The sequence below is a fragment of the Geotrypetes seraphini genome, chromosome 9 (genome assembly GCF_902459505.1).
Source record: "Geotrypetes seraphini chromosome 9, aGeoSer1.1, whole genome shotgun sequence".
NCBI classification, from domain to species: Eukaryota; Metazoa; Chordata; class Amphibia; order Gymnophiona; family Dermophiidae; genus Geotrypetes; species Geotrypetes seraphini.
The window spans coordinates 37598241-37621656 of NC_047092.1; the positions used below are offsets into that span (position 1 = coordinate 37598241).

At 41.9% G+C, this 23416-nt stretch overlaps 1 protein-coding gene across 6 annotated transcripts in view; it reads left to right on the forward strand.

The window, feature by feature from the left end:
* The window catches only part of GRAMD4 (GRAM domain containing 4), a 148146-nt gene that overhangs the window by 63059 nt on the left and 61671 nt on the right, over window positions 1-23416 (forward strand). For all 6 annotated transcript variants that reach the window (XM_033958091.1, XM_033958094.1, XM_033958095.1 and 3 more), the window contains 6 exons: window positions 2179-2237; window positions 17145-17280; window positions 20715-20740; window positions 21619-21710; window positions 22620-22711; window positions 23118-23166. In XM_033958091.1, the coding sequence (XP_033813982.1) occupies window positions 2179-2237; window positions 17145-17280; window positions 20715-20740; window positions 21619-21710; window positions 22620-22711; window positions 23118-23166 (454 nt within the window). The remainder of the gene's footprint in view (window positions 1-2178; window positions 2238-17144; window positions 17281-20714; window positions 20741-21618; window positions 21711-22619; window positions 22712-23117; window positions 23167-23416) is intronic.

Sequence of the window (23416 nt, forward strand, 5' to 3'; positions counted from 1 at the left end):
TGTCAGGTCCCATTGCCTTGTTAGCCTTGAGCCTTGATAGCTCACTGTAGACACTGCTGGGCGTAAACTTGAAGTTACTGAATGGATCAACTGAGTCAACCCTTGTCTGTAGCTGAGGGCCAAGCCCCGGCGCTTCTCGGGTGAATACTGAGCTGAAGTATTCATTTAATAGTTGGGCTTTTTCCGAATCCTTTTCCACATAGTCTCCGTCTGGTTTCCTAAGACGTACAATCCCGCCTGAGTTTTTACTTCTGTCACTGATATACCTAAAGAAGGATTTATCTCCCTTCTTGATGTTTTTTGCCAGAGACTCCTCCATGTGAAACTTAGCCTCCCTGACTGCCATTTTGACGGCTTTTGATTTGGTCAAGTATTCTGCTCTAGAGACCTGTTTCCCTGATTGTTTATAAGAGATGAATGCTTTTTTCTTCTCCTTGATAAGGGCCGAGATCTCCGCAGTGAACCACTTCGGCTTATTGTTCCTTCGCCGTTTACTTACTAATTTAACATAGCGGTTTGTCGCTTCCTGTATGGTGGTTTTCAAAGTCGACCACATTTCTTCCACGCTATCGGTTTCTGCTTGCCCTTGTAGCGCCTGGTGAACGAAGTCTCCCATTTCTTTGAAGTTTGTGTCCTTGAATTTGAGGACCTTGGTCAGTGTGGTAGATTTAGTGAAACCTTTCCTAAGATTGAACCATACCATGTTGTGGTCACTGGAGGCCAATGTGTCGCCCACCGAGACCTCTGTGACACTTTCTCCATTGGTAAGTAATAGGTCCAGTATTACCTGATCCCTTGTTGGGTCCAACACCAGTTGCTTGAGACCAGCTCCCTTCATAGAGTTTAATAGCCTCCTGCTGCTGCTGGAAAATTCTGTCCTGATTCCTGCTGCTATGCAGTGTCAAATTGATGGCAAGAAGGGATGTTTAACATGTTCACAATATGAAATAACTCCTTAGAACGTGAAGGAGCAGATGTGATGGAGTTGTAAATACATTATTAAAAGATTGATCTGCTTTCTGGTGAGGTTCAGTACGGACAGACTTCCAGAGACTGAGAATCAGAATGGAGGAAGGAATTTTCAGGAAAACCAGTTTCGAAATGTAAATCTGAAGTGCAACATCTGGGGAATGAATCTTGATGAGTTTTTGATTGTAAATATTTGTGCTAATCTTTACCACGTTTACAAAAAGTAACATTTTGGACAATAAAATGGGGCTTGTGTCTGAATTTTCCTACCTCTCTCATGTATCCTTGCACGTCTACACTAAGCTGTGCACCATATTTGCCAGCTGATTAGGGTGTAACAAGCTTTGAAGCATAAGTAATCCCTCAAGTTCTCTCTGCCTTGCCAGTGTATATTCCTTTGTTGAAGCTGTTGCTGCCCAGTGCAAATCCCGTTTACAAAACTAGCTTTTGGGTTCTTATGGATTTTCTTTGTTTTGATGATCTTTCCTTTGGTATTATTTTCAGTAATTTTGACTCGGTGACCAAACATGATTCACGAGAATAATTTTTTATATAGAAACTTCTACTTCCAATTTCATTATGATCCCTTCACAAATATTTGCATATTGTAAGATGATACATGAAAAGGGGTCAAACTTGGGCTGGTTGTGAACAATAGACCAGGATTATATGTTCATATTATGGGATGGCATACATTGTTACCACCAAGGCCCCCAGTTTCCCATGATTGTGTGAGGATAGAGTTAGTACTACAAGGCCCACAGTCAGCAGTTAAGGGGGCAGAAATGTCAGCGTAGCAGTTGTAGCTGCTTTAAATAGATAAGATCAGTTTGGAGGGAGGAGGCTAGAAGAGAAAAGAGGGGGTTAACAACTTCAGGGTGGACAGAGGAGAAACAATGATGGCTATGGGGAAAGAGAAGGCAGGAGGAGGGTAGCAACTGAGGGAAGGTGGCAGTTAAGCCTGGAAGGAAAAGGAGTTCACATAAGCCTGGAAGGACATAACTGTAAGAAATGAGTAGGTGCAGCCAAATGGGAGGAAGAAGCAGTGTGAACCAATTTGCTTCCTATCTGTTTTATTTATGTGGCCAACCCTTTGTTGCTTAAGGTATTGTGTCACATTTGTTTCTGCGGAATTTTGAAGGTGTTCTGTGGTCTGACCCATTATGATACTGTTCATCTGATGCTAAGCTTTGTGTTTCTTTTTTAAAGAACTGAAGAGTCAGCAGCTCAGCAGCCAGTGAAAGGACAAACTCAAGTCAATGGCACAGGTACTTTCAGATAAACAAAGAGCTCTTTTGTTTCATTTTCATCCAGTTTATTTTCACTGACATTGGTAACATTTTGGGACACAGATTTATGAATTGGCAGAAGCCCTGCTGAATCTAGTTCTATTTGGGGCATACCTGAGTTAAGTGTTCAATCCTTAAGTTTTTAGGGAATGCCTTAGACTTGGGATTGAAAGTTAAGCATTTTGATTTCTTACTGGAATAGCTAGGTATGCACTTTTACTGTCCTTGGTGCATTTCCATTTGTGGTACCTAATATTTATGCTTGTATAACAAGTGGGTCCTACAGCATTTAAAATAACTTCTCCAAGACAAGAAAGTTTGTTTTACATTTGTCATTGGTTCTTAAACTGCAGTTCAAGACCCCAAATAAAATACTTGATCAGCAGATAAAATCACATAACTAGGATGGCAGTTGTCATAGGGCCGGATTCTGTATAGGACACCCAGTCTCAGAAGTTAGAGAATTGGATTGCTGCTGAGCTTATTCCAGAAAGGGATCTCCCTGTTATGATAGGTTTAGCGGCAACCCCCCCTCGCAAGAGTACCGGCAGGAGGGATGCCCAGACCCTCCTGCCAGAACCCACCCACCCCCGTACATCACCGGCAAGAGGGATGCCCAATCCCTCCTGCTGGAACCCTCCCCCCTGGCAAATATCACCAGCAGGAGGGATGCCCAGTACCTCCTGGTGGACACCACTCCGTAAAGTAGCTCCCGTTCCTACTGGCGATGTTACAGTAATAAAGAGTTATTTACAATATTTTCAAAACAAAAAGAATTCCCAAACTAATTAAAAAGAAGAAAAATTTTAAATTAAAGAATTTTGTCATATTATCATTCTTAAATTGTAACCTTTAACCTCTTTCTTAGGCCTCAATAGAGAGGGTTAAATCTATTCTAGACTATCTGAGATCATCTTATTTCAATGCACTGGACATCTTCTAACAACGTGTTAGCTTTTGGTCCTGTGACTTGTTCACTGTTCTAGGACTTAGACCTCTTGGTCAACAACAGGCACTTCTACTTTCTATCAGTGGGACTTTTCCTTTAGCCAATTTACCAGGATACAGCTGTAGTATGACTTCTAATTTAAGCTTTAAGTTAGCCTTGAGCAATATCTTTTACTGGCAATACTAAATTAATCATTCTTTTTGCTTTAATGTTTTCTCATCTCTCAGCTTCACCCTCTGACATTTTTATCTCTTTTCTAAGCCTCTCAGATGTATTAGGTAGAGGGTGTCTCACAGATATTGGGGCATGCCTCCCCCCTCATCCTGCTTAGTAGTGCTGCCGATTCACGATTCAAATCAGTTCACTAGTTCACTTTGGGTGAATCGATTCGAATCGATTCAAAACAAAAAAAATCGGCTTCCCGATTTGGCTGACCCTCCCCCCTCGCCCCCTAAAGCAGGAACAGCAGCGCTGCTTTTGCTGGCCGGCCGCAGCTGCACCTGCTTTAGAGGGCGAGGGTCAGTCGGGAAGTGCTGCTGTCAGCTTCCCCCCCCCCCCCGGCGTCCGGCTTCCCCCCCAGCCTCCCGCTTCCCCCCCTTGGCCTCCCTAAACCATTTACCTTTGAGGAACAGCCTGCAGACAAGATCGCGGTGCTAGTGATCTTTGCACTGCTTTAGAGCTGTTTCCTCCGCCACGATCCTGCCTCTGATGTCAGAGGAGGGGCGGGACCACAGCAGAGGAAACAGCTCCGAAGCAGTGCAAATATCGCTAGCACAACGATCTTGTCTGCAGGCTGCTCCTCAAAGTTAAATGGTGCGGGGATGCCAGAGGGAACATGCAGGTCTTCCGGGGGGAGGGGGTGAGCAGTCTTTGGGGTGAGGGGTGGGACAGGCCTTCAGGAGGGATAGGCAGGCAGGCAGGCCTTCAGGGGTGGGATGCAGACTTTTAAGGGGGGGGCAGGTCTTTAAGGGGGGGACGACAAGCCTTCAAGGGGGAAACAGGCCTTCAGGTATGGTGGCACAGGCCTTTAGGAGTGGGGTGCAGGCCTTCAGGGGGGGGCAGACCTTCAGGGGAGGGAGGCCCTGGTGTAGAAGTACACAGAGGGAGGGAAAGGGGGGTTCAAAGAGATGTGCATATGCCGGACTTTGGGGGGGAAGAAATAATGGGTCTGAAAATAGAGGAGAGGGAGAGAGATGATGGACAATGGGATTTAGGGAGAGAAGTTGGACACAAGGGATGGTGTGAAGGGGGGATAGAGATACTGGATAGAAGGGTAGTTGGGAAAAGAAAGGGAGAGATGGTGGACCCTGGGGTGGTGGGGAAGGAGGTAGAGATGCTGGATGAAAGGATAGTTAAGAAAAGGTGGATCTGTGGAGTGAGATGAAAAAAAGGAAAGATGCCAGACCTCCTGGGGAGGGAAGGGAAATGGAAGGGGAGGACAGAGATGGCAGATGGATGGTTAGCACGGAGAAAGAAGGAGACCCTAGCAAGCAAGTTATTAGAAGACAACCAGAGCCTGGGACCAACAAGATTTTTTTTTTTTTTTAAATAACAGCTTTTATTGAAATACACCTCAAGCATAACATAAACATATAGCATACAGCAGCAAGAAAATAAAGTGCAATCAACCACACTCCAAAAAAGAAAAACACCCGAAGTGTAGCCAAGAACAAATACAAATATCATCCCCCCAATTCAACAATAACAAACTACAAAACCCACCAAAATACAGTCAAAATCCCCCCTCCCCCCACCCCCCAGGGACAAAACACAGTTCCCACATCACCCAATTAGGTCGAGAAGCATCTAATATCAGAGAGAAAAAACCAAAGAATGGAATAGGGATATAAATAAAGGTTCCCCCCCAGTCTCCGCTATCCCAGTCCAGCCTCATAGTCGACTCAGTGCCCCAGTCCACCCCTGCCACTAATCCCCACAAATGCCCGAAATCTGCGCCAAATATGAGCATAGCCATGAAGTTTGCCATGACGTAGAGCTGTTAAATGGTAAAGAAGTTGCCAAGTAAGCAAACGATGCTCCACCATGGCCCACGTGGGAGGGAGCACCTGATTCCAAAGGGAGGCAATAGCTAATCTAGCAGCAGTAAAGGCCAGCTTACAGAACATAGAATCACCCCAAGCTAAATCCAATTGATGCCAGAACAACAAGGCATGTCGCCAATCCACCGGAATGGGGATATCCAGGATCCGAGACACCCGAGAAAAAATCTCAATCCAGAACCCAGACACCCGCCCACACTGCCACCACATATGAAAATAGGTACCCACCTCCCCACAGCCCCTCCAACAAAGAGCACTCGCACCTCCCTGCCAACGAGCCACCACCTGAGGGGTATAATACCAACGAAAAAGAACCTTGTATCCATTTTCAATCAACAAGGCCGCTATACCCGCCGAAGAAATCTCTGACCAGATATCCCCCCAGGTGTCCCAGGATATAGCAGAGCCCCAATCACCCTCCCAAGCCCTCATGTAGGAATGTGGGGTCCCCCCGACAATTGAGGCATCTATATATAGCAGAGAGAGCTCCCTTCCTGAGCCCCGGTCCTAACAACAGCTCAAAGGGAGTCTTACCCCCCCTCAGATACCTCAAAAGACCCAAGGCCCTGATATAATGAACCACTTGCATGTAAGGAAACAAATCTCTCACCCCAAAACCAAACCTACCCCGGAGCTCCGTAAAGGGTCGAATACGGCCCAGAACCGGATCCCACAATTGACCCACACACACTAAGCCCCTAGTTGGACCAACAAGATTTGAATAATGACCAGACAACAAAAGGTAGAAAAACTAATTTTATTTTCTGTTTTATGATTACAATATGTCAGATTTGAAACATGTATCCCGCCAGAGCTGGTGTTTGACCACAAACATGAGCTAGGATTTAACAGAGAGAGGAAAAGTCTTTTTTGTTTGTTTATTTTTGTTTACAGTGCCAGTGTGGTTAGGAGAAGGCAAAGTGGGTGAAGAGGCTGTAAAATAAACCCACCAGGATGTTTGAAAAAAACACCCAATTGGGCAGGAAAATCAAATTGAAAAACCAATTCAATAGGCTGAATCGAATCGAATCAAAATTTTTCCCCCTGAATCGGGCAGCATTACTGCTTAGTACTATCATTCCAATCAGCCTCCCTCCTCTAATCCTGTGAGGGATAATTGATTTGCCTTAAGTGTGTCAATCCTGTTCAAGAGGGATGTTGTCATAGTTTGCTATTATCATATTAAATTAGGCAACCCTTCAATATCTGATTACATTAATATGGGTGAAATAATTTCTTATTTGACATCTTATCCACATCAAATACTTGTCTTTCTTATATATTTAAATCTCTTCATGAAAAGGCGGTTAATCAATCTAAAATAATAAATAAATATACTTTTTGGTTTCATCCTGTCAAGAGCTTACTGCACCTAAGGAAACAAGTTAACAAAACTCTTCACTTCAAGAAAGATTACTTGTATGCTCTTCCAAGAAAGGCTGTAATCGGTGCAGACTAGATTACTCCAGATGTTTTCAGGTTGTGCTCACAGGTTGAGGTGTTGAAATTTGGGTGGCCATGCTGGAATCTTTTAAGTTCTTATGTTTAGCATTGCACTTTCTAATCCAGAAACATCTACCTGTAGATGAAGAAAAGTGGTTGTGTTTCTGTCATGAGGCAGTATCTGTTACAGCAGCCATGGCCTCCATCTCTTACCAGCTAATGGTATCTTCATTTTCTTCACTGTATTTGTGCCAGGTGTCGCTCCAGCTGGATAGCAAGGACGACATGGGAAAGAGTCTCTTGTAGTGAGCAAAAAATAAGGAACAGATATAAAATTATCCTCATAAAGGTATAAATATATCTTATATGTTTTCTGCACATAAAGCCAGTTTTATGTTTGGAAAACACCTTTTATATATTTGTGTAAGCACAGCAAAAAAATGGTACGTGCTTACATGTGTGTCTCATGTAGGCATTCTCAGGAGTGTTAAGACAGAATAGTGTAGATTTTATAATATTCGAGTTAAGGCATTTTCATTTGTTGTGCCAAACTATTGGAATGCCTTGCCTAATGCACTGAGCTGACAGATGTACTTGTTTTTTCAAGCATATGATTTATAATAGTATTCTTCAACCACCGGTCCGTGGACCAGTGTCGTTCCGCAGAAAGTTTCAGCCGGTCCACAGGGCCAAGGCCCCAGACAGTGCTCTTCAGCCACCAGTCCACGGTGTGATCGATGCGGGGTTGTCTTCGGGCCGGTTCCCTCTTTCTCAGTGCTGCATTGCACAAAGCCGTCGTAACTTCAGAGGGGAAGGCTTCCAGATGAGGCGCAGGACATGCGAGGAGCCACTGCCCACAGCTTTGTGCACTGCAGCACTGAGGAAGAGGGAGCCGGCCCTAAGATAACACTGGGGGGTGGCATAAAATGGCCAGGCAGGAGCAGGCCAGATGGCAAGGCACAGCATGGAGAGAGACAACAATGATAGGGGGAATTATTTTATTTTTGAATTTAGTGATTGATTTACATCTGCTGTCTGTTCATTTGTTTCTTTTCTTCTGGAGTTGTACTGCTTGCAAAGTCTTGCATCTTAGGGTTTGTTTGTATATATTAGTACTTTTAGTTTTTGGTCCTGTATTTTCATTGGGTTATCTGTGTTCTGGTAGGAATGAATATTGAGAAGTATACAGTATGCTTTGTGTAGTTTAATTTTGTGGTTAACTATTATGTGTTGTTAATACGATTATATTGTGTGTGTGTATATATATGAAAAATGAATGGAAAATATAGTGTTGCAATTAGGACTATTATGGGGGCGGGGTCTGGGGCGGAGATTGGGTGGTCTGGCCCATGACTTAGCCCAGTGTTCTTCAACTGCTGGTCCACGGACCGGTGCTGGTCCACAAAATTATTTTATTTCCACCAGTCCATAGGTGTCAAAAGATTAAAGAACACTGATATATAAGATGTTAGCATATCAGTTTCTTAAATCTGTAAATTGATTGCCGTTGAGTCTTTGTTATATGTTGCCATTGTAGATGTATATTGTACACTGCACAGAACCATAGTGATTGGGTGAGTTATAAGTTATATAAATAAATAGGATCTTTTTTGGACCTAGGTACTCTATTATAAAATCAGGCCCTAAAGTATATCTTCAAAATTTGATCACAGATCATAACAAACACCTATTGTGCCATAAAATTATATTGTGAAGTGCTCAGACCTATAACCTATGTTCTTAATGTTTAGTGAACAAAGCAAAGGTTGTCAATGGGACCATCACAGCACCTATTGTCCCAACCACCAGCTGATGATTGTACATTACTGAAAAATAACTACTAAAAAGTTGAACTTGTTTCAATAGCCATGGCTGTGATACTACATCATTGGCACACCCTTGTGGAAGTTATATATTGTTCAAGTATGACCACTTATGTAGAGCACTGATTTCCAGTGAGCTGTATTTTCAAAACATGCTCTAATTTCTTCACCATTTTAACTTTCTAATTCAAATGTTGAGTCCCTTTGAATTTGTGCTGTTGTGAAAATGCAATCATGCTTACTGCACTAAGGTGCCTTGAACCAGGTGTTGCCGATGTTCAGATTTTATAAATTCTGTATAGTGCATTAATATTTATGTATACTCGAGACACAAGCTTTGTTTTGAAAATGCTATCGTAGACCTCTGAACTGGAGCAGGCTTGTTATTACCTTTTAGTATAATATACTCAACCATTTTTAGTTTTTCCCTTTTAAAGTTTAACCCCCCTTTTACTAAACTGCGATAGCGGTTCTTAGCGCAGGGAGCCACGCTGAATGCTCCACGCTCCTCCTAATGCTCATAGAGTTCCTATGAGCGTCAGGAGAAGTGCGGAGCATTCAGTGCAGCTTCTTGCGCTAATAACTGCTATAGTGGTTTAGTAAAAGGAGGAGGAGGTAAATTAAATGTTTATTAATTACCAAATTATGACATATTAACAATGGCAAATACAGAAGAATAAAAAACTCCAATGCGCTACATGACCGCCCAATGTTTGTAAGAAATTTTAGGAAAGTGGAAACTTAAACACCCAGTCACCCCCCTGCAATTCAAAGGGGCCAAAGCTAAATGATGACTGAGGAAAATTAACATTTCAAAATAACCCAGTTTTTGAATTTGATAAACACAAATTCTTTCTCGACCTCATGCTAACTGCAGTTAGCTTCTCCATCTTGTTAATGTGCTGCATTTTATCTTTCCACAGCTACCCAGGGTTAGTTTATGCACAGCTGTTAGAACTGGCGGTGTCAGTTATTTCTATTAGTGTTTTGAAAGTGTGCTCTTTTTTTAATATTTTCTCTGTCTTTTTATAAGGCCATCACAACTTTGGTTATTTTGTGGTTTGATGGTGGTTTGTTGTTTTGTGGCTTTCTTTGTAATATGTTTCTTTCCTTTTTTATGTCATATTTTGCTATGATTGTATTAATGGAAAATTTATAAAGATGGTAAAAATAAACATGATCACTTGAGCTTGGATTTTGCTGCCCATCCCTCCCATCAGAACTGCCAACTTGGTGAAAGTTGTGCTGTTCTCTATCAAGCTCAGCTGTGATGCTTGTGAATCATTCCTATTTTCCTCCAGTTCTCATGAACGGAGGACCTTGTACATTCTCTCCTTGACCTAATGGCATAGCTCTGTAGAATGCAAGCATAGTGACCTTACTGCTGCAAACAGGCATAGAATAATATTGCAACTTGCTACAAAAAAGGCCTGCAGTATGTTACTGTTCTGATATTTATGAAATGTGCCTACAGTTATACCTTTGGGAATTCTTGGTTGCTGATTTTTTTTTCTGTATGACCTGTTTGGAAGTTTCCAAATGTATGTGGATATACTGAGAAATGCTATTATTTACCAAGTGCAGCTGGGTAAGAGGCATGTGCAGATACTAATTTTCATCAGCTGATATGGTTGTGAGAGAGCAGGAGTTAATCTCCTGAGCCTCAGGAGCTTTCCAGCTCATGCTTTGGCTTTGTCTACTAAATATTTTATACACTTTAGTCTCTAGACAAAGGAACTTGATGAAGGATTAAAAGACAAATACGGTACTTCATCTAGCAGTGGCACTGTTTTACAGAGCTGCCAAGTTGCCTAGTTCGAGGAGGGGGAACGTTTGGTCAGTCCTGATTTTGAATGTATATTGTAGAGCTGTGTGGAATTGGTAGTCCCTGATTCTATCTACTAGAATCCCATAATGCATCAGGATTCAGTTGTCAGAAATCCAAGGACTATCCAAAATCTTTCTTCTCGAACTGGGTAACTTAGGAGTTATGGTTCTGCTTTGGGCTGTTTGCCTTACATGCAGGAAATTGGCCAAACCTGAATATAGTATTGATCATGTTTGTTTTTAGATTTCCTGTTTAATATATAGCTGATTGGCATGTGCTAAGATCTGTCCTATTCAGTTTCTATACTTTAGCAATATAATGTATAATTTCTAGTCTTAGCTCTGAACAACTTCAGGGTATCAGTTCATCCCTGCTTCTAAAATGTGGTCCTTGGTACTTGACAGAATATTCCTGAGCCCATCCCACTTGACATAAGAAATTGAGGTAGTTAATACAGGCAGTGCTGAGAAGACAAAGTTGTGGCAGATGATGGGGTTAGAGAGGAAGGGGAGAGTTATGACAATAATTGGCTGGGACCTGGCAAAGAGAGAGTTACACTAATGAATGGGGCCTGGGGCTGGGAGGAAAAGCTTTTTATGGCAGCTGCTGCTGCTGGGGAAGTTTGGAGCATTAAGTTGTCTATCGGCAACGGGAGAGTGACTGGAGGAAGAAGCTGGGAAGAACAACTGGGTGGGAAAAAGGGCAAGTGGAGGAGTGACATAGTGGTTAAAGCAGCTGCCTCAGCACCCTGAGGTTGTGAGTTTGATTCTCACTACAGCTCCTTGTGACTCTGGGCAAGTCACTTAACACTTATATTGTCCCAGGTACAAAATAAATATCTGTCTAAAATATGTAAATCACTTTGATTGTAACCACATAGAAAAAGCAGTATATCAAGTCCCATCCCCTTTACCCTTTAAAAAAAACTGCGGAAGAAAAGTAATGAAAATAAATAAATATTATTTGGCATCAATGGGAAAGTAAGTGATGGATGTAATTCTTTTATAGGCCCTCCCTTCCTAGCCACAGCTGCAGGGAACAGAAGGGGAGGGATAAGGTTGGAAGGGACAAAGCATGAAGGAGTGACTTTAATCCATAATCCAGCCTTTCCCTTCCTATCTGTTTCACTATGGCAGTCACATTAGGAAGTTTAAAGAAAACTATATGGATCATTGGATATGCTGGGAGCTGTTGCTCAGTGATGCGTATTAGATATTCTAGACTTAGAACCAAGAGAAAAATTATGAAAAGTTCTCAAATAGTAACCTGATGTCCAGAAATACAAAGATGATGAATTTTATTTACAAAAGTAGTTTGTTGGAGGGAGAAAGGGTTGAGAACTTTCTATATTTTAAACAAGTATAAATAAAAATAGTTAATTGTACCTAACTTTAAAAAATGCTTTATGGTATTTTCTTGAAAAATGCAAGCAGAGATGTTACTGAGCATCATTAGAATCATTTGTAAAGATTTAGGCTGTTGTTGAGAGCTTCCTGTAACATAGTAGATGACGGCAGATTGATGACCTGTATGGTCTGTTCAGTAGGCCCAAGATAAATGTATAAGGTAATATGTGATACTACATATGCATACTTGATTTGTCCTTGCTATTTTCAGGGCACAGACCGTAGAAATCTGCCCAGCACTGGCTTTGCTTCTCAATTACTAGTATTGCCATCTAATCACTGGTAAGCTTGTTTGGTTCCATGCCATCCATACAGGATTCCTGTGTGTTTATCCCATGCATTTTTGAATTCTGTTACCATTTTCATCGCCCTCATCTCCTGACGGAGAGCATTCCAAGTATCTATCTGTGAAAAAATACTTTCTGACAATATTCCTGAATCGGCTCCCCTGCAAACTAAATTCATGTCCTCTAATTTTTCCACCTTCCCTTTTCTGGAAATACTTTGTATATTAATACCTCTCAAATATTTAAATGTCTGTATATTATCACCCCTGTCTCTTCTTTCATCCAGGGTATACGATACATATTCAGATAATCAAGTCTCTCCTCTTATGTCTTGTGGCGCAAACTCCATACCATTTTTGTCTCTTTTAAGAACTTAAGAACATAAGCCGTGCCTCTGCTGGGTCAGGCCTGAGGTCCATCATGCCCAACGGTCCGCTCACGCGGCGGCCCATCAGGTCCAGGACCTGTGCAGTAATCCTCTATCTATACCCCTCTATCCACTTTTCCTTCAGAAAATTGTCCAATCCCTTCTTGAACTCCAATACCGTACCTTGTCCTATCACTCCCTCTGGAAGTGCGTTCCAGGTGTCCACCACCCATTGGGTGAAGAAGAACTTCCTAGCATTGGTTCTGAATCTGTCCCCTTTTAATTTTTCAGAATGCCCTCTCGTTCTTGTAGTTGTCGAAAGTTTGAAGAATCTGTCCCTCTTCACTTTTCTTTGAACCAGTTCATCTTTTTACATCCTTAGCAAGATAGGGCCTCCAAAAGTGAATACAGTACTCCAAATGGGACATCACCAATGACTTGTACAAGAGCATCAATCAATTCAACACCTCCATTCTTCTGCAGATTATACCCCTCTCTGAGCAACCCAGCATACTTCTGGCCATGGCCACCATCTTGTCGAATTGTTTTGTTACTTTGGGATCCTTAGACACCTTCACCCCAAGGCCCCTTTGCTGAAGCGTGCATATTGATCTCTCCTCCTATCTCTTTCTGTATTTGTACAGGAAGCAGTTCATAAAGCGCTAAAATAGACTGATCTGTGATTTGTAAAGCATGATAGATTCAACTTAGTTTTAGAGACTAATCTGGTCTGATCACTTGAGAGTCAAATGAGAATGAAGGATATGTCATGATGACTGCATCAGATGGAAGACACTCTGGAGCATACAAGCATTCCAATAGTGTGAGTCAGGGGTGGCTGCACCACTTATGGACCCTTCTTGTAAAGCAGTATTAAAAAGGGACATATCATTAACCCCCTGATTATTCTATGCAGCACAAGAGGTATTGACTCTACTATGAGATTAAGCTTCTAATTCAACATAAATCAGCCTTTACCAGTTAGTTCACATTACATATTATTATATGCATGCTAGGGTATTTAAACCTAGACAGCTTGGTCAGAGCACCTGACAGAATAGTGGATACCTGAAATTTCCACCTTACATCCTCTCCCTCTTTTTCAATTAAGTTTCAGGCTCCCAGCCTGCAGCCCCCTTCAAGATTTTGATATTTAAACTCATCATCAAACAAAACTCCTATTAAAACACAGGTTACAGTATTTGCTGATTTTTTTTTTTTTGTGTGGCTGTCAGGACCTATTGTTTTGCTTTGCCCAAAGTTGCTCTTTGCTATCCCCAAGAAGCTGTTGCCCTAGGTGGCTGCCTAACCTTGACTAATGGTTGGGATGGCCCTGGGCTTGGTAGAATATATTTTCTGAAGCATTGATAATGTATACATATTTTTCACAAAACAAAAACTAAAGTTTAAGAACAAAACCTAATTTTGCTAGCTGCAAACTGGTGGGTAAGTCTGTCTCATAGAAAGTTTTGATGACAGTGTTTAGAGTAAAGTAGAAAATGGGTCACACAGATACCCTTTTCAAATGCTCTACTCCAGATATGCAATTGCCTTTTTAAATTTTATTCTGTACCGGCACTCAGATTTTCTAGCTGGTTCAGTTAGTTTGGCCTTTTGCAGTGAATCGTTAATAATACTGTAGCTTGGCAAAAAGCAGTGTATGTAAGTCATTTTCCATTTGCCCATGAGTGTTTAGTGCAATGCAGGCTTTGCTGCCATCAGGTCAAGCTGTTGGGGTGGGGAAATCTATCGGTGGAGAGAGAGGTCATCTTACCATACGTAGCAGTGGAAGAATGATGTTTCACTTCAGAGGCGCACTTCCTTAAGTACTGCTCAGTCCAAATGGCAGTGGTTTGTTGGACCTGCCCTCTAGTTAGTAAAGATTTTATTTTTCTCTGTTCTGAGGGCTGGGCCCAGTTTTTTGTTGCTATTCAGGATGAGACATGCTTGGAAGAGAGGATTGCATGCATGGATAGAGGAAGCATCCCTCTTATTAGCTTACCTCTTAGCAAATGCCTAATTAGGAAGTCTTGGCCTGTGAAACTGGAAGTTACATTGGAAGAAGGGACTCGGCCGGAAGAAGGTCCTGGAGCAGCCCTGTGTGTGATGTTTCCTCTTCTGCGAAGCTTCTAAGTGGCTGGTAGGCCAGCCCTAGGAGGCTTAAAGGGGCCGACCCAAGGGAGTCGCAGGTTGTTGGTTTTTTTTGCTGGTTTTGATGTGATCGGGAGCTAGGGAAGGGGGTCAGTTGAACCTATAATAGGGAGGGAAGGGGGTTACTGCTTCCATGAAGGGGGGAGGGGGTTGCTTGGACTGCTATACTGGCTGGAGCTGTAGGGAACGGAGACAGTTGCCGAATATAGTCGGTGAAGAAGTATTTCCTGATGTCACCATGATGCCCTCTTGTTGCCGTGGGACCCGTAAGAAAAAGGATATCTTCCTCCACCTCGGTACGGCCTGTAAGATATTTGAACGTCTCTATCATGTCTCCCTTCTCTCTGGAATAGAGGGTGAAATACTCACATGGATTAAAAACTGGCTGGAGCATAGGAAACAGAGAGTGGGGGGTAAATGGACAATACTCGGACTGTAAGAGCGTCACCAGCGGGGTGCTGCAGGGCTCAGTGCTTGGATCTGTGCTCTTCAACATCTTCATAAATGATCTGGACATAGGCACGACGAGCGAGGTGATAAAATTTGTGGACGATACGAAGTTATTCAGAGTAGTGAAGACGCAGGGGGATTGCGAAGATCTACAACGTGACATAATCAGGCTCGAGGAATGGGCTGCGACATGGCAGATGAGGTTCAACGTGGACAAGTGTAAAGTGATGCATGTTGGTAACAAAAATCTCATGCACAAATACAGGAAAGGGACTTGGGAGTTCTGATCAACAAGTCGATGAAGCCGTCCACGCATTGTGTGGCAGTGGCGAAAAGGGCGCACAGAATGCTAGGAATAATAAAGAAGGGGATCACAAACAGATCGGAGAAGGTTATCATGCCGCTGTACTGGGCCATGGTGTACCCTCACCTGGAGTAGGGCTAGTCTCAGTTATGGCGCTGGTCTTTGACCAGAGGGCCGCCGCGTGAGCGGACCGCTGGGCAGGATGGACCACTGATCTGACCAAGCAGCGGCAATTCTTATATTCTTATAGCAAAGGGAGGGAGGCAAGAAATAGTGTGAGACACACATTGGTGTAAGGGAGTAAGAGAGGGGAGAAGCTGGGCACAGGGAGATGGTGGGCATGGATGGGAGCATAGGAACAGGGACAAAATGGGTGGTATATGGACACAGAGGGTTAATTTCTAGACATGGGAGGGTATATGAATATAGAGAGAAGATGGTTAGACATGGGGGAGAATAAGAATGCAGAAGGAAGATGCTGGATAAGGTGGGCATAGGGATATAGAGAAGTGATACTGTGCACAGGAGGAGGGAATTATAGAATGGTGAGATGATGAAGGCAGAGAGATGGGCATAGGGAAATAGTAGAAAGGTACATTAGAAGGGAGATGCTGAACATGGGGAACAATACATACATAGAGATAGAAGAAATGTCAAATGGTCAGGAGACCCTGTCAAGTGAGTTAAGAGAAGACAAAAGAAAACAGAGATCAGCACCTGAGACCAACATGATTTGAAGAATAAAATGACGAGACAACAAAAGGTAGAAAAAATAATTTTATTTTCTGTTTTGTGATTAGAATATATCAGATTTGAAATATATATACTGCTATAGCTGGTATTAGACATAATTGGGAACTGCAAATCTCAAGTCATGCTTCTTTAGCTTCCAGCTGGCTTAGGGCTCTTTGACCAGGGGACAGTTGCCTAGTTGCACTCCCCTAACAATATTCCTGTCATGTGTGACTGCAGTATTCTGTTAGCATGATTTTTCTGTGTAGCATTGTGTAGTAATTTGGCTTATTCAGTTTTTTCAACAGTGGAGGGAATATTTGTGAAGGGGAGGGGAGACGGTGGTTTTGTTGATCCTTGTTGTGTATTATTTGTGTTTATAGAATGACAATTGAACAGAATATTGTTTCTTTTTATACTTCAGTGAAATAAGTTCAATATAAAATCATAACTATTTGAGACTTGGTGCGGATGGAATCGGATGGTTTGCAAGGATAGGACGGGGACTGAGCTAACGTGGATAGGGTGGAGACTTGGACAAATTCTTCCCTGTGTCATTCTCTAATGCCCACTCCCTCCTGCCTTGGCCACCTGGACCCCCCTTTCCTGGTTGTGTGTATGTTTTCATTTGGTCTGTGAGTTATAATGTTGCCTGGTTTTATTGAAATCACCTGTTGGTGGCTCAAGGTGTGGTATCATGGATCATGTGTTTCATCTTCTGAATAGAGAAGTGAATATAATCTTTGCTGAGGGAAAGTGCAAATTATATAAACTAAATTGTAATAAGAATGGCAGCACTTTTTATTAAACTGACAAGTCTACCTAAGCTTTGGAGGTCAAGTGTACACTTTGTCAGATGGTGCTTGTTCTCCAATAAATCTGTTAATCTGCCAGAGGCCACCAGCCTTTCTGTCAGCTTTACCACTCCAGACTAATGGAGCTCCCTTTCTGGAAGCTTTATCACTACATTTTCACATTTTCTTGTAGGTTTGAGCTTTTTAAAGTGAGATTATGGTTAATGTTTAAGTATAATTTACAATGGAGAGCAGCAGGGTGTATTTTGATAGGTGGCCTTTTGTTTTTAAGATAAGCAGCGCAGTGAAACAATATGTTCCAGACTTCAGAAGTGGTTCTATGACAAGTTTGGAGAATATATTGAAGACTTTCGATTTCAACCAGAAGAGAACACAGTGGAAACAGAAGAACCGCTGAGTGCAAGAAGGTAATATCTGTAGACAATTCTCTTACCATACTTACCTTTCAGTAAACAGTAAGGTATCAAAAATGCTATTGGCAAGTCTCTTTCAGCTTCTTTACAGTTTGTGATAAAACTAAAAACATGAAGCTTGCAGAGCTATAGAGCTTCATTGAATGTTCTTTTCAGTCAATAATAGAAATGCCCAAGAATGGACTGCTAGAAAGATTTACATTGCCTTGTAAAACTCTGCACACCTTTGTACATTTTTCAGATTTTAGTTCAAAAAAGTGTTACAATAGGAGATTTTCAGTGTTCTGTACAACATATTGCATGCTTCAAATGTGGAAAAAACTATTGAGAAATATTCAGAAATTAAGATTCAAAAAGTCTGGATTGCATATGTCTTCACATTCTGTTTTAACAATCCCAAATTAGCTCTGTTTCCAAAAATTGTATTAACAAGACCCATAATACCATATACAGTGGTACCTTGGTGTACGAGCATAATTCGTTCCAGAAGCATGCTCGTAAGCCAAAGCACTCGTCTATCAAAGCAAAGTTCCCCATAGGCCATAATGCAAACTCAGACGATTCGTTCCACAACCAGGGTTTGCTATGGTGGCCCAGGGGTAGGTACCTGTCTGTGGGTGCTGCAGCCCTCCCGCTTCGGCCGATGCCTCTGCCAGCACCTCCCAGCTCCCTATTCAAGCTGGCCGCCATCCTGTACAAGCATGCGCATGACCTCTCAGCTCCCAAGCCAAGCTGGCTGCCTGCCCAACAATGCGCTTGCTACGTGCAAGCATGCACAGCGTTTGCAAGGGAGTAGGTTTATGGAAGGATGTTTTTGTTGGGGGTGGAGAGTGAGGTCCACATTTATTGGCACGGGGGGAGAATATGCTGGTTCCATTTTGGGCTAATTTCAGCAGCAAATTCAGTTTCATCTGAAACAGAAAAAAAAAAATCAATTTTGGTAGGATCAAATTTAAACCCTGTTGTGTGATTAAAAAAAACAAGGCACAGGGCATCACTATGCTAACACCACCCTTTTAGTAAAGCTTGATGGAGGCTACATTATATTGTGGGGATGCTATGCAGCAGCAGGATAAGGGAGGCTTGTGAAAATCAAGGGATATATGCAAAGTATAGGTAGGTGCTGGTGGGAATCCTGTTCAAGCCTGCCATAAATGACTTCGGAGAAGATTTCACCTTCTCTGAGGTCAAACAGATCCTAAGCATAGGACAATGATCCTAAGCATAGAATATAAGCAATAGTGGAATGACTTCGCAAAAAGAAACCAAATGACTCTGCTAGGCCTAATTAGAGCTCAAGCCTGACTCTAGTAGAAAATCCAGAAGCAGTTTAAAAAATCTGTTTATACCTTATTAGGCATTATCTGTAATCTCTTTCAGTGCTATGCTTTATATAAGCAAGAGGTGTTCAGTATATACAACTTTGCTTGGGAACTAAAATATGACTTTTATTTAACTCTTATGTTAATAGTTACAGAGTTTAAAAAATCAATTCTGATTAAAGAAATATGTAGAAACTTTTACAATCTCTGTAAGATGTTATGTATGATGTTTCTATACAGTAAATATCCAAAATCTCTAGCTTATCTCCCTGTTTGGTGAATGAACTTGCTGTCAGGCGAGTACTGCCCCAAAAAGAGCCTGATTTAAAACAGAAATTTCACTCTAGTAGCATTTCTAATGTTAGTTCAAATTGAATATAAATTTCTTACCTCTGTCCAGGGAAAGATCCTTTCTTCCTCCCGCCTTCGGTGAGACATCTTTCCAGTCCCTTATTTCACATACTCCAATTCATTCATTCTTCACACTCACTCTTACTCTCACATGCCCTTCTCTCTTCTGGCTAATATCCAGGAAATCTCATGTTATATAGAATGTCTCCATAGCTATTAATGGTATGTCCTGTCACGCTGTTGATAATGTCCTGTCAGACTGTCGATAAGCTAACATGGAAGTAATGGAGCTAGGCATTTTATGATTGGTCCAGCTTTAATAAGGATTAAGTCATGGGGATTGGTCATTTTATACAAAGGCCTAGTCAGCTTAAGCATACACAATCCATTCTTTGATAGGCCCATCAAAGGATAGTCTCCGAAGATCTGACTAACTCCGTGGACGGGCATAATTGGGTTTGGGTTGTCAAGTCCTCAACTGTACAGAGGACAAGTCTTGCAGCATCCTTTTGAGGTACGTTAGATAGATTGTGAGCCCACTGGGACAGAGAGGGAAAATGCTTGAGTACCTGATTGTAAAATCCGCTTAGATAACCTTGATAGGCGGTATATAAAATCCTAATAAAAACTTGAAAAAAAACTTGAATGACTCACAGCTATTATTCGTCTGAAAGGGACTTCTACCAAGTATTGAGTCAGTGTGAAGACCTCTGTGTAATCAATACTTTGGTTTCTTCTTATTCTTAATTACTTTTTGAAATTTTCTCTAGTTTTTCTACAGTTCCTATGTGAAAAAATATGATGTATAACTAGCAATATGAGCACTTCTGTTGATGCAGTTTGAATTAAGTCTTTTTTAGACAGCACATTAAGAAAAATGTACAAAGGACTGAATATTTTTACAAGACACTGTACCCAGAAACAACTGGAGCAGATCTATTATAGCAAATTGCACCCTTTGTGTTTTTGTTCCTTTGCAAGTGAGCCTTGACTAGTGGTGTAGTAAAGGGGGAGGGGCGGCGATCTGCCCTAGGTGCTGTCTTGGTGAGGGCACCGGCACCCCATCTCCTCTCTGCATTTCCCCCCCTCTTGTGCCTTCACTCCCCCCCATACCTCTGTCTCTTTGCTGGCGTGAGCAGCAACTCCAACCTGCTGCTTGCACCAATGCCTGCTCTCCCTCTGATATCACATCCGGGTCCCGCACCTAGGAAGTGACGTCAGAGGGAGAGCTGACGCAGACAGCGAGTTGGCGATGCTGCTCACGCCAGGCAAGTTAAGAGATACAGAGTAGTGAAGGGGTGCGTGCGCGCGGCAGGGGTGTGTGTGAGGAAGGAGCAGGGAGGGGCACCACCACCACTGGCGCCTCTCACCCTCGCTACGCCACTGGCCTTGACTGCTCATTGCCAGATGATTTTCCTATTTTTTCTGTACAGAACAGCAGGGTGGAATACCAGACTTTGGGTTTTATATATTTTTTTGGTATTCCGCTGTGATTACCACATTTTTTTTCTTCAATTTCCAGGTAAAACAGGGACAGGTAGCAACAATGTATAAGGTAGGGTACTGTAATGGCCTTTCTAAAGTGCGTGTATGGCATCGTGTTTAAAATATTTCTTGCAAGAAAAGCTTTGGGTGTTTGATAATCCATAGGATGGGGCGATCATTTGAGTCGATAAGATGCTAGCTTAAAAAGGTTTCTGTATAGGGGAAAAAAAAAAGTTCATACTCCCAAGTTATCATTCACTGTTTTTCTAGGTTAACCGAAAATATGAGAAGATTGAGTAAGTACCAGTTTCCTTTGCTGTGAAATAAGCTGTAAGGCAAAGATTTCTCGAATGAGTGGTTCAGGCTGTTTCCTAGTTGAACTATACATGTGTGCATTTGAGGGGCAGGGGGAATGGTGATATTCTGTGATTTTGGTTTTCATTTGGAGTAGAGAATGACATGGGGGCAAATTTGTCCCCGTCCTCACAGGAACTCAATTTCCCCGTCCCATCCCCACGAGATTTGTCCCTGCCCCATTCCTGTAAATTCTGTCTTAGCTGCACAAGCCTCAAGCACTTATAATTTTAAAGTGTTTGAGGGTTGTGCAGATGAGGACAAAGCTTGTAGGAATGGGGCAGGGAGAGGAAAAGAACTCGTGGGGATGGGACAGGAAAATGAGTTCCCAGGGAGAGAGGTAAAAATTTGTCCCTGTGTTATTCTCTAATTTGGAGCCTAATCTTAGTCTGCATAAGGAGCAATTAAGTAGCAATAAGTTAAACCAGGGGTGTCCAACCTTTTGGCTTCCCTGGGCCGCATTGGCCAAAAAAAATGTTTCTGGGGCCACATAAACGCACAAATGCTGCAGCAAGACAGACGAGGGAGCCGGCAAGATGGTAAACACCTGGGGGCAGCAGAGGAAAACACTGCATCGTCCTTGACTAGGGCCGCACAAAATACTTCACAGGGTCGCATGCGGCCCTTGGGCCGCAGGTTGGACATCCCTGAGTTAAACCTTTCTGTCCTTAAACACTTATTTGTTAGATGGGCAGAGTTTTTATAATTGGGTTGGGGGAGGGGGAGGAGGAGAGCTGGGAAGCCATTTTCTTTTAAAAGTATATATAAGCCATTGGAGTTTTGGAAGCTCAATGTTTGTGCTTTATTCTTTCATTGTTAGAAAGAGGTGCCAAACCTGTTACCAGTTTTATCAAGAACCTTTCTGCCTTATCAGACTGGCATTCTGTCTACACATCTATAATTGCCTTTGTTGTAAGTGTTCTCTTCTTTAAAAGCATGCTAATGGTATTATATGGTAAGTGATGTCTCTTGATAATTCATGCTGCTGCTCAGCCTTTAATATGGATCTGTACAGGAGCAGGATGGATAACAGTGTTGTATTAACTACATTTACTAGTTGCCTGTGTCTGGGCCGGGGAGAGAAGGCAATTTTTACTTTAGGTATCGAATGCAAGAAAACAAATTGACTGGTTAAGATTTTAAAAATGATTTAAAACACAATTTTGTTACAGCATTTTTGTGAAATGTCCAAGGTTTTTAGTGGCACAGTGTGTTTTTCTAATACAGTCAAACCTCGGTTTACGAGTAACCCTGTTTGCGAGTGTTTTGCAAGACGAGCAAAACACTCAGCAAATTTTTGACTCATAAACCAAGCATTGACTCGATTTGCGAGCCCCCACCCGACCCGACCGCGGGAACCAACAGTATTGCTCCCCCCAAGGCCACCGGCGCTTCTATCGCCTCTTCCCCACCCTTCCCCGACTGGCCCTGTCCTTACCCCTGCACCGCCGGTGATAAAAGTGCCTGCCGCCGGTCTGCTGCGGAGCCTTGAGCATCTGCGCATGCTCAAGGCCTTCTGGATCTCATCCTCACCGAGATTCTCATGCTCGTAAACCAAGGTACCACTGTATTAGTTATTTTTAAGATTTTGCTTTATGATGTTTATTCCTAAGTTTTTATGTTTGTACTCTTTAAAGCGCCCAGTTGTAGACAATATATAAATTTTTAAAACAAATAAATCTTGGAGGAGGAAAACTCATCGGAACATGGTCATTATTGTATTGATGAAATGCATTTTGATATAGTGGATTGTGTGTAACTAGGAGAGAGATATTTATAATTTTATTTTGTAACCCAGTTTTATTTTCTTTTAACTTTTAGATTTATATGAATGCTGTGTGGCATGGCTGGGCCATTCCTATGTTCTTATTTTTAGCAATTTTGAGGTTATCCCTTAATTACCTCATAGCCAGGTAATATATATTGGTTTTCCTTTGCACACTGTTATACTATTTTATTATAATTTTTGATGTGATCTCAATAAAATAACTGAAAAAGTGAGAGATGCTCAGCATATATTCTAACCCAAGTATTTGATGTCAAATTGTTCATAATATTGCTGGTTATGGGAAGTGGTTGAGCTTGAGATGTAGCCTAACAGAGCAGTGGGATGAGAACCAAGCAAACCCAGTTCTCAAATATATACTTTAACCCAAGATACTTCACCACGCACTTGCAGGGGTATACTATTAAAAAGATAGCACTGAGCGAGCTACATTTTATGCTTCTCTATGGTCAAAATGATAGGCCCAACAGAAAATGTAATATTGTTAAATGTTGTAAATATTTCTCACCATATACATTCATCTTTTATTTTAGGGGCTGGAGAATACAGTGGAGCATTGTGCCTCAAGTTTCTGAAACCATTGTAAGTCTTAAATGCCAACACTGTAAATTGTAAAACCGAGATTATAATTTAGAGGATGAAATACTAACTTTTCATAAAAGTCAAGTTTTTGTGCGAATATATTAAAGTTGACTAGTTTTAAAGTATCACTACTACTTAGTGGTATTTTTGTAATACTACTAAATGCTATAAAGATATATATATATATATATATATATATATATATATATATATATATAATAGTTTCTTCTCTGTAGATCTTAGTCTAATC